The 11,757-nt window shown below is 41.2% G+C and overlaps 1 protein-coding gene across 2 annotated transcripts; it reads right to left on the bottom strand.

Annotated features, from left to right (window-relative positions):
* Window positions 1–49: 49 nt before the first annotated feature.
* On the bottom strand, window positions 50–11,339 carry zdhhc23b (zDHHC palmitoyltransferase 23b). Of its 2 annotated transcripts, none has more exons than XM_085418755.1 (5): window positions 10,948–11,339; window positions 7,481–7,635; window positions 3,874–4,563; window positions 3,305–3,472; window positions 50–1,202 (listed from the first exon to the last, which is right to left on the bottom strand). In XM_085418755.1, the coding sequence occupies exons 2-5, from the start codon at window positions 7,615–7,617 to the stop codon at window positions 935–937; spliced, it is 1,263 nt and encodes a 420-aa protein (XP_085274881.1). In that variant the 5' UTR covers window positions 7,618–7,635; window positions 10,948–11,339; the 3' UTR covers window positions 50–934. The 2 variants fall into 2 exon arrangements, with proteins under 2 accessions (XP_085274881.1, XP_085274879.1); XM_085418753.1 differs by having other exon boundaries at window positions 53–1,202; window positions 11,030–11,339.
* Between the last annotated feature and the right edge of the window lie 418 nt (window positions 11,340–11,757).

Genomic DNA, 11,757 nt, shown 5'->3' with positions numbered 1-11,757 from the left:
ACATCTCAGCATCACTCTGGAAGATGACACACTGCACACTTCTTACATTTATTTTATAAAATATTTTCACAGAAACACATAAATCAACCAGAGCAATTATTGGAATACAAAAAACAAACAAAAAACCCCCCCAAAAAAACCCTTTAATGCCTGTGAGAACCAAAAGCAGTGAAAAACTCATTTCTAACTGATGCCAAAACATATTGATTCATTTGCGTTTTCCATTTATCTAAGAGTTGTTCCATTTCTGAGTCAGTTTTGAAACGGATTAAAAGAGTCAAAGTAACCGTGTGGTAATAACTAAGCAATCAGCTGCTGTGGAACTTCAAATTAGCTGGCCTATCTGGCCTGTGCCAAAATGTTTCAATTAGTTGTGATAAATATCCATGAATTCGTTTCACAAGGCCAAGTAAGGTCAAGTGCAGTCTGTTTGTGAATGATGAAAAGGTTATAGTGAGCCCTAGAGAGCCTCCTTGAATATCCTATCTGTGCACTCAGAGGCATCATCTTGTGCTGTGTTCAGACAAAATGTCCCCACCAGGATCAGCAGATTGGAGTTATTGTCTCGCATCAAGGCACTACGAAGGAGGGGAGACATAAGGTCAGCCTTCAAGTCAAGGAAGACATCCAGCGTGAAGGACTAGTAATATTTGTTTGGCAGAGGTGACGTATATGACCAGCTGCATAGAGGAGATCCTGCATGTCCTTCACATTTATGGCAGTATGTGCATCTTATGGGCGTGAGTAGTTGTTATTGCTAAGTGTCAAAGTCAGTGCAAGTCCATATGTTGCACGTTAAAAACGTAGCAGCTCTGAGGTTTGCTGCCAGCAGCACGTCCAATCAGTTAAAAGGAGTCATGCTGCCATCCAGTGGACACTAACACACCAGCAGCCACAATTCCCAAACTTTAAACAGCATTGCATCACAAGTCTCTCACACCAAGTCAGTGGGAGAGGGGGGAATCACTTTGTCTCCCATGCTCATGAACTCAGACCAGTTGCCACGGAAACCTCGGGAATAGGCGCCAGTGTTCACGACGAGTCCCCAGTAGGCGCTGCGAGCGGTTTTCTCTCGCAGGGCGATGCGGGCTTCGCGCTCGGTCACGTTGTAGCTGACGTTGATGAGCTGTATCGCCAGCAGGTGAAGCAACCCGCCCGTCACGATGCTGCTGTACCACGCACAGGTGAAGCAAAGAGCAGTGCTGGAACACAGACAAGGACGGAGGTAGTCAATTTTTTTCTTTTTTACCAGCAAAAGGGTTTTATTTTCATGCTCAGCCACTTTCAAAGATAAAATATTTAGTGTAACCAGTTTAAAAGGGTGTAAATGGACAGATCACAGTTAAAAGAACCAGTATTTTTACATATTGAGGGCATGATACTCATTCACAGTTTTTAACTCTGAGTTCAGTAGCAGTGCCAGTACTAGTCATTTGAACTACTTCACATGCATGCTCGTTGCTCTGAGCAAAAACTGTGAATCTTTCTCCAACAGCTTAATGCTTCAAGGTACTCTTGAAAGTGATTCAGTAGAGCGAAAAAAGCCAGACACTCAATATGCTCATGGAAGGTCCTCACTTACTTCTGGTAGTTCTGGGAAAAGTATTAAATGGCTGTGCAGTGGGTCAGTGAGGATCTTAATTGCTGCGAAAAAGGCTCTCAACCCTATTTTCTGTGGACTCTATCTCAGCTGTGGGTGTTTATTTAAGCACAAGTACTGACGCTGTGCAGTTAAGATGTTTAATTTTGTTCACAGGGTAACAATACAGAGGCTCCTAATTTTAATTAATAAGGCACTGTGAATACATATGTTGATTACATTACATTTTAAGGAAACCTGCCTGTAGAGCCTGATTTATTTATTATGCTCTTTCTAGTATAAATACTAGTACAGAGTATATAATCTGTTCCATTTGTTTGGGTACCTAGGGTTGCTAAGCATTTGACCTTGACATTCATCGTTAGGACACAAAGTCAAACCATATCGAGTAACAGATTATATGAGAGCTGTACAACACACTTTTTACGACATCACAATGACGCCATAACAGACTAATTCCATCATATTGGAATATGGACAACATACTGGAGATCAATGAGAAGGCGAATGAGGAAATAAATTACATGTATGATCACCTGTGATGAAATAATGAATTAAAAGTAAACTCAAACACTTCTTCTCATTCATTTTTAGTTCACTTCCATATTTTAGATCTCAGCATTAACCACCACAGGTCCACATGGTCACTGAACGTCATTATATACAAACCTTACTGAGCTGATTATAAACCTGTATTTACACAGATTTTTTATTTTTTTTTTACAGCAACAAGTCTTCTCTGCAAAAAAACAAAAAAGTTGATTTAAACTGTGTATTTCACAATAAAGCTGACACCAAAGATAACACCGCCACTAGTGTAGTGTGGCTTATGGTAGTGGTATTATCCTTCCATTTGTCACCAGTGTTTCCTGATGTCTGTGGGGCAATGCCTTGTTTTCATTCTGGATTTGGTCTCTGTTTCAGAACCGTTACAGCCCTGATGCTAGTGCCAGAATTCAATTAGCTATGCATAAAAATTGGAAATCTTTACAGTTTCCAATCAATACACACATACATGAATAGTCATTTAAGGCTGCTCCCTTATTTCAAACAGTGAATGAATCTGAAAGTTACAACTTGGCACAGATTTGACACCAGATGTCCTTCCTGATGTAATGCCCATGTATCCTGGCTCGGTGGAGATGTTTGACCATAATGCACAGAAAAACCAAACACATATCAGCACAAAAGCTTTATGCTAACTATAAAGTGCAGTGGTGGAGGGAAAATGATTTGGGCTTGTTTTGTGGCCACAGAAACTGGACATGTTGCAGTCACTGATTTGACCGTGAAGTCCTCTGTGTACCAAAGTATTCTAGAGACAAATGTGAAGCCATCTTTCTGGCAGCTAAAGCTTGGTTTTAAACTGGGTCATGCAACAGGATGATGATCCAAAACACTGCAACAAATCTACAAGAGAATAGTTGAAAAATAAAAGAATAAAGGTGTTGCAATGACCCAGACCTCAAACTGACTGAAATGCTGTGGTGGGACCTTCACAGAGCTCTGCATTAATTAATTCCTGCAAACCTCAATGAACTGAAGTAATGTGGTAAAGAAGAATGTGCCAAAATTCCTTCACAGCAACATGATAAAGCCAAACAGAAAATACCACTTCAAAGTTCTGCTAATGGTGGTTCTACAAGCTCTTGATTAATGGGGTATACTTAGTTTTTGACAGAACTGTATGTCTGTTTCCACTACCTGTACTGGTTGTAGACTCCTGGGCAGTAGAGTAAGGCGAAGAGGAGATTTTGCCGTGGACACACACTCTGTAGCACCAGGCTGATTCCGTACAGGGACGTCAACAGGAAGAGGACGAGCGTGAGCAGAAAGCTGCGGTGATTGGCCTGCCCCACACAGCTGTTTATCCTGCCCCGACACAGACAGGAGGGGACGCACAAACACACGTGTACACACACAAGCAGACAAAACATTGTACTGAGACTCCAGGGTTACACTACACTACACACAAACATGCAGGAGCGTGCATGGTATAGAAGGATGGCAGCAAGGAAATTGTGACGTTAACACAACATAGAAAAAAATATGTTGAGCTAGACACAAGAGGACAAAGATATTCATTCTCTCTGAGCTCATTACCTGCAAAGACAGAGTAACTTAACTCTTATAAATTAAAGGTGTTATTTTAGATCTGCGTGGTCTTTGTGCAGAAAAGAAGCAGGTCACAAACAAAACAACTTCAGTGTTTGAAGGAGAAGAAAGCAGTGATGACAGGCAGGTCGAGTGAGAGGAATTTGAATGGAACCCACCAGACACAGTGGTGGTCGAGACGCAGCACGCAGACACCACAGATGCGACAATGCCCCGCCCTGGGGGGCCGCACCATCCTGCATGCCTGACACCAGTTCTTTCGGTTGCTTTCCTTCATTTCCTCCTCCGCATGCTCCGACACCCCAGCCCGGTTGGCTACAGTCATCGTCACATCCTGCCTCCCACCACTGAGGGAAGGGTTTCTGCCTGTGGGGGAGCTGTAATACGCCACCTTGCTGTGAACGGACTCTTCGTTTGGGTGCAGGATGCCCGGATCTCTCTTGGTGTGGAAAAGAGCCAGCAGGGTGAGGACAACCCCGACGCTTACCAGCGCTAGCTGAAGCAGTCCAAAATCCCCACGTGGAAACACCTCAGTGATGAACAAGTAGTACATGTACGCCAAGGAGAAAAGGGCCAGGCTGAGGAAGAAGAGGGTCCGTCCTTTCTTACGGTGGGTGAAATAGTAGTACCACAGCACTAAGCCCGGCAGAGCTGTCAGAACCACCATCCCAATCAGGAAGTGGAGAGCAGCAAGGTGCAGCAGGGCAGGAAGGAGAAGAAGAGGAGGAATGATGGACAGGTCCACCTTGCGAGCTCCACCCCACAGCCACGGCACACGAATCCGATCTGTGACGACTGCAGCCACCTGTGACAGGGATTCAGGCTTCTGAGGTTTCCTCTTCAGAAACCTGATGAGGTAACGGAAAAGCTGTAATACTTTTTTTTAATTAAAGTAACCATGTAGGGAACTTACTAACATGTTTCAAGCACCCAAAATACAGACAGAGAACTCAAATACAAGTTATTCATTCATCATATTTTCATAATAAACAGCAGATTGCAATTACAATGTGATTTTTATACCCTGAGTGTCACTATGTGAAAAACCTGATATTGATGATACAATAAAGCATTCAGTCATCAGCAGGACTCATGCTTCTGACTACCAAATTAGTCGACTAATGGAACTATTAAGAGCCCAACATTTACTGACGTGACGGCAAATGAAGCATTTCTTATTGGGCCATAAAGCTGCAACAAGCACACACAAATCACACCTGAGGCCGAAAATTATAGGTCTTCCCCTCTCTTCTACGACCCTTCCAACAGGAATACAAAAAAGCTTCATATTACGAAATATCTCAGAATAAGTGGGCCTCAATGAAAATGTGATTTTAATGGGGTACAGTGTTGGGCAAGTTACCTTGAAAAAGTAATTAATTATAGTTACTAGTTACTTCTTCAAAAAAGTAACTGAGTTACAAGATTCTAAAAGTAATTAATTACTTGAAAAGTAACTATTGCATTACTTTAAAAAAAAAAGTTTAATCCTCTGGGGTCCAGGGTAGATTTGGCCATTTTTAACTACTTTTGATGTTTCCTCTACATTTCACCTTTAAAAACTATTTACTTTGCCTTGTTTGGCATCATTCTTTTCAGCGTGTATGAATTTACAGTTATGTTTTCATTTTGACATACTGTATTAACACAATTGATCTAAAATCAGACAAAAAACATAATATCAGAGTAGAAAAAGTTGGATTTTTTACTGTAACAACCACAAACGTGTTTAATGAATCATATTTCATAACTTTAAATGCAAATATAAATTGTCAATTTTAAAATCATATGCACAGCTTTTGCAGCCGTTTACCTTTTACCCCCTTTTTTTAATAACAATTTCAAACTATTTACATAACAATCAGCTGTTCTGCATTCAATAAGATGGCGCACAAATTATTTGTGCCACTCCAAATATTTCTGTCCACTATAAAGGAGAACATCACAGCCCGATACCTGCAGGTCTGACAGCAGCAGGTGTATCACTCCTATTCTCTACCTGGAGACAGCAGTCGCCTCATTGTTCTGACACACAACACAAAACTATCCACAACACTACACACTAACTACACAAGACAACACATTAACTACTTAACTAACTTTTCTGCTGTCTCTCTCTCTTTCTCTCTCTCACCATCACTCCTAAAACTTCCCCCTCTTCCTAAACAACCAAATGTCATGTTGCCATATCATTTTTTGATTGGTCGACATGGTGCATTTTTCCACCAACATGAAAGGGTAGAGGTTTTTTGCTGTTGTTGTTGTTGTTTGGTCATAAGCAGAGAGTGCTTGCTAGCTCTGTCCTAAACATGACAAAACTATTCAGGAACAAACACCGCGTATATTTTGTTTATCATGACTCTGGTTTTACGTGGCCTATCAACACAATTTAAAAACTGGTATATATCACCTTGTTGCTTTGTCATCTTAAAGTTGTCATGTGATTGGCTTACCGCGACTACTTCATTCTTCCTCAGTCAAACAGCAGCACTCATGCGATTGTTTTGCTCCCTTAGCTCCAGGTGTTGTGCCAAAAAGTGATCGTCAGGGAGAAAGTGATTGCCGTCCGCGGGAGCGCGCGGAGCTGCTTAACGCTGTAGCACCCAGATCTTGGGGGGCCCTGATTACTTACATAGACAGCTGCTTCCGTGCAACTGATATAAGGTGCAATAAGCTGAAGACAGCTTCAACCGTCTGTTTGTTGAAAAATAGTTTTCCTTGTTAGTAACTGTAACGGCGTTGTAACGATAGTTATAGTGATTAGTTAGATTACTCGTTACTGAAAAAAGTAACTCCTTACTTCCATCACTGATGTGGTAGAAATAAAATTATCTGATATCTTTTGTTTTAGATAGACAGAACTAAGACAGTAGTTACATTTTTAAATTTACTTTCTGGGTTATAATTCTGTTAAAGCGTCTCTGTAAGAACAAGCAAGACAGTTTGTGCCCTTTGCACATATAATGCAAGCAGCAGCAGAGAATTACCAGCACTTTCAGCTGTTCTGTTATGTGATTGTAAATGATTTGGCACAGTGTTTAAACCAGATGGCCTTCGTGACACAGCCCTTCCATTTATCCGGGTTTTGGACTGGGCACTGGGAGTACACGTGTACATGTGACCCCATGACACTGGGTTAATGTCTCCTCCCAGTGTCAAACCAAGGATCTTTCACATAGAGTCACTGATCCCAGCACTGCTATATTAGAAGCTTTGGTATGAAAATGATGTGATTCTCTTTGGATTTTGCACCGCTGGTCAGACAAGTCCAGGAATTTGACCAAATTGTCTGATTTGTGTTTTGTTTTCTGTATATTATTTCTGCTGGTATAACAGATCTTTAAAGGTTGCTCCTTTTTATTTATAGTATTAGTATTATACGTTTTTTGTCTTGATTTAACTACAGTCTGTGTGTTTGTTGTAGTTATGTAGTTTTGTGAAAATCTCCTAAAGTCTGAACCAGTAACATTTCAACTGTGATGTTAAATTGTTACTAAATTTATAAAATCTAAAAAAAACATTAAAGAAACATGGACTTTAATCCTTAGCCGACTAACTTTTTTCATTCTCTCCTAAAAACTGATGATCTTTAGCAGGGCCTGTGATTGGCCAAAAACAGCTCAGAGAAGGGACAGGAGTCTAGTTCAGATCAATCGAATTACAATTCACCTAAAGACTATTATGGATTTTCATCGAAATACACCAAAAACAAGTTGTCTATCTTGCCTTAAATTGGGGCACAAAATTAAATCTCGCATTTCCCACCTGTCACAGGCGTCATCCAGGTCCTCACAGTCACAGCAGCAGGCTGCTACATGGCTGCGCTGTCCATGTCTGTTCATGTATTCGCAGCAGCACAAGACCGCCTCCTCCTCCAGCACCTTCTTGGCTTGCCTCTTCATTACAGAGAGCCCTGCAGCCTGTCAGAGGTTTTAAAACAGGTAATGAGTTCGAGGAAAGTGAAAAGTTGCAGATGATCAAAGGGAAGGGAAACGTATTAAGTGAAAATACCTTTACCTGATTTGCTTTCAGCTAATAATCATTTGAAAATACCACTTTGCTGAACTGACCTTTTCATGCAGCAGCTTACCAGACACTTGCATGCATTTTAGATGGTGGAGTGCTCTGAACAGATTTCCACAGCACTTTCACGTCACTTCCTGTCCTCACATCTGTCACACATCTGTCACCCTTTAATGATTTACAGCAAATGATCAGTCCCCCCACCCCCCGCACACTGGCTTGTTTATGTGGCACAGATGGATATGGATTTGGGTTGAGGTGGTGTCAGCAGTTATAGCAATGGCAGGTCTTAGGTGGCCTCTCAATCATGGCATGACAAAGTGGGGTTAATCCTTCAGCTGAGTTAAACCTCTATCTTTGGGAGGAATATGAATGAGCCTCTGATTAGCAATAAATCACAGAATGAAATTGTGTGTTATTATTAAAGCTCAGCCAACAATCACGCTAATGTGTTAAAAAGGACATTCTGGGTCAGAAAAGGTTACCAGCATCTAATTAGGGTCCTTCCAGGCACCCTTGGATCTGTAAGATCCTAAAGAGAGGACAGATTGGGTTACATGTACTGATTAATGGGCGTGTGCTAGCACCAAACAGCACATCTGCTCCCTGACAAATAAAGAAAAATACTGCTGCAAGGGCTTACAGTGTGACTGTTGCACTCAGCAATTTTACAGCTGTGGTGTTTAATGCTTTGGCCAAAAAGCTTTTCAGGGCAAAGCACATCATTTTGCTTCAATATCTAGGAATTGCTGTCGTTTAGGATGGAAGACGTCACTTTTACAACTCTGATTATTAGCTGAAAGCAAATCAGCAACATTTTTCATAGTTAATAGTTCCAGATTGCAACTGTCGAGGATGCTTGCTTTACTTACTTTATATAATTTTGCTGTAAACACCATATTTGTCTGACACAATCGAGGCTCATTCTCATCCTAGGCCAAACTCTCAATTTGAATGTGAAAATAAACAGCATAAAATAACATTCTCATTTGACTATATACCAGAGCCAAAGAAGTGTGACAAGGAAACCTCCAACAATGTCTCAGTGTCTCAATGCCCGTTGCTGACAAAGAAATGAAGACAGACCGATATACAATCACTCCAACCGATATTTGGGGGACTCCAGTATCTGATATATTAGCTGATATATTGGGGTTTTTTTTCCACATACACACAAAACATAAACCAATGTACCTAACACTTGTTATGTGTACTTTTATGTGTATTTACTCGTTCACACTCTGCTTGGATGAGGGGTTGTTACTGCTTTCTTACCAGGTTTGTTACCTTGTTACCAGCAGTGCCCTCTAGTGGACAAACTATGCAACAGCAACAGTGATAACGTGCCTGAATGGTGTTTCTCCCATTTCTTCTTTACTTTTTTCATTTATCAGCTGTTATAAATGTTGATACGGAGAGATCTGCAAATTGATAATATCACGTAGTAATATCAACTGTTACGCTATCAGTATTTTGCACCAAAAGCATGCCAACAGCAGCTAATAGGGTAGTGGTTTACACATTTTCCTAACAGCAGCAGATTGAATTCCTAAGCTACTGAGCTTCTTTCTGCACAATTTCAGTCAAATGTTAAAAAATGACTGTAAAACACTGAGTACAGATGGATAAGGGTGGAAATTCAGATCATGTTGAGCTCTGTGGGTTTAGGGAGTCATCAACTAAATGGGATTTGCATCTAATTATTAAAATAATCCCAACATTTGGAACATTAGTTTGTTTACTTTTAAGCTCATGAAAATGGAGGGACTACATAAAAAAGGCTGCAAATCCTCAGTTTTAGTGCAGACTTTTATTCTAAACCCTTTCCGAAAGTCCACACTTTAATTACATTTTTCCCATTTCATTACAAATACATTTAACTGGTGTACAGCAGCAAAATTAGGAAGATTATGTCACTGTCCAAATGACTGTACATTAAAAGGCAGAGCTGCACAGTTAAATTCCTGAAGCTTGTAAAGACATAAAAAGTACTTAAAGTGGCCTCACCTCCACTCAGTGCTCGGCAGAAAGCAGGATTTACAACATCAGTCTTTGTACATGTGCAAAGACTCAAATAGTAAATGGACTGGTACTTATATAGGACCTTTCTACTCAAGTTAAGATACTACACATCTCATTATCACAATCACCACTCAATCACAGCACTTTTATCTATGCCTAACATTTACATAGTTAAGCTCCCATGGATGTATCCAGACCAACGCATGTTCCCATGGCTTCCTACTGGTAGAAGACCACCTTTGCTTTTTTTTTTCCAGAGCAATAATATTCTCATACTTCCTAAAACGGGTCTGAATGTACCACTAGTGGTCAAGGAAGCTACACCTCGTTTGGAAGTCAGCCTCTTAGACACCTACACACCTGGTAACTGACCAACCAAGACACCATGCTAAACCTTCCAGGTGGAGGACCTAACAGCGGCTGGCTGTAGCTTAATATATACTTTATAGGTAGGATGACCAGATTTCCCACTTTACTATTCTTTCTCCCACCTCCCAATACTACATACTGAGGGAATGTCCCACATGTTGCTTTCTCACAAGAAACAAGGCTGTAAAAGAGATGTGCTGATCCACAGAACCATCCCTACAGAAACCCAAAAATGATTACCACGCAGAACAGCAGCTGCGATTACAGATAACCAAAAGTTACAACAATTGTAGTGGCATATAAAAAAACTACCTTTCAGGTTATTTGTAGCCTTACTGCAAACTCCTTACCCCACATTTAGTCAGCATATATAGAGACTATCGAGTGTTATAAACATGAACATTCTATAGAAAACCATTGAGACAAGTGTTACTTCACAAAACTGCTGATTGCTGCAACTTGTGTTATCAATGAAATTTTACTTAGGGTAGATGGGGAGCCAAGATGGCATTAGAATAACTAAATACACGCCTGCTTATGAATAATCAATTAACATCATCAGTTATTTTTTTCTGCAGCACACCTGCTCTAAACTATACCTTGCATAATAAACTTTTGTCCCAGTAACAGGATGCTGTGCTGACACATTCAGTAAAAATCAGTTTTTATTGGAGACGCTGTGACTTTAAACTCGACTGCATGTAAATATTAGGACTTCACCGTTTTCCCTGGCATTTAACCCAATGAATCCTGCAGCTTGTCGGTAACATAATTGCAGACTGCAGCTCACAGTTAACCGACGTTCAACCGACGTTTACCTGCCAACAAGCCGCCGTCTCACCGGAGCGACACACTGCGTCAAAGCAGGTTTCACGACCCGACAAACCCGGGTAAACATACCTGCACACGGGGCTGCTACATGCCAGCCTCTAGAAATATCGACTGGAACGATTTTCCCCCGCCGTGCTTCTTAACGGAAGTCTCGGTCCCGGCAGCAGAGCTCGTATCCGGTGTTTCTGCCGCTAAATGCAAGTCGCGTGAAGTGACCGCGGAACGGCGGCAACTGCTGGGGCGGGGGCTGGGTTTGAGTATCCGGCTCGGCTGGTGCTTCCTGCAGGAGCCGGGGGGTGTCTTCTGCGTGGACGTCCAGGTTTCGGTACACAGAGAAGTCCTGCTTCCTCCTCTCCAAACTGGCTGAACTGTTTCTGTACTGACGTCACATGAAGTGGCTTTTCCCCGCCCAGCCTACTCCCACATGATGCTGCTACTGCTGCATGCACAGCTGTGCTCAGGTGAAGTGCTGGAAAAGCTGTGTACCAACACTCCATCAAAACAAACAGTCAGTTTAATGGTCTTTGTGAGAAGCTTCGTCCCGTTATAAATTAATTATAAGTAGCTTATCTTACTCTTGCACATTTGGTTATGCAAGAGAGATAATGCCAACATTTTTTTGGACTTTTATAACTTAAATCCGGGCATAATTGATGATTGTGGACATGGCAGTTTAGCACACGTGTGCTAAAAAGTGATTATATTAGATACATAGCCATCTGATTGCTTTTAATATAGTTTAGTTTCCATAGTGTAATTTTTCGGTTTAGTTTTAATTGTTATAAGTTCCAGTTTTA

Source organism: Rhamphochromis longiceps, linkage group LG9 (assembly GCF_057381845.1).
Source record: "Rhamphochromis longiceps isolate RC_006_pf linkage group LG9, R_longiceps_female_GT1.1, whole genome shotgun sequence".
NCBI classification, from domain to species: Eukaryota; Metazoa; Chordata; class Actinopteri; order Cichliformes; family Cichlidae; genus Rhamphochromis; species Rhamphochromis longiceps.
This window is presented reverse-complemented; position numbering and strand designations above follow the sequence as displayed.

What these genes read in the sequence shown, in the direction of transcription:
- zdhhc23b (XM_085418755.1), bottom strand. Translation starts at nt 7,617, where the DNA reads ATGAAGAGGCAAGCCAAGAAGGTGCTGGAGGAGGAGGCGGTCTTGTGC. An exon ending in CTGGATGACGCCTGTGACAG is followed by an intron (nt 4,564 to 7,480) that starts GTGGGAAATGCG and finishes TTACCTCATCAG; the next exon opens with GTTTCTGAAGAGGAAACCTC. An exon ending in GGAGTCTACAACCAGTACAG is followed by an intron (nt 1,203 to 3,304) that starts GTAGTGGAAACA and finishes TCTGTGTTCCAG; the next exon opens with CACTGCTCTTTGCTTCACCT.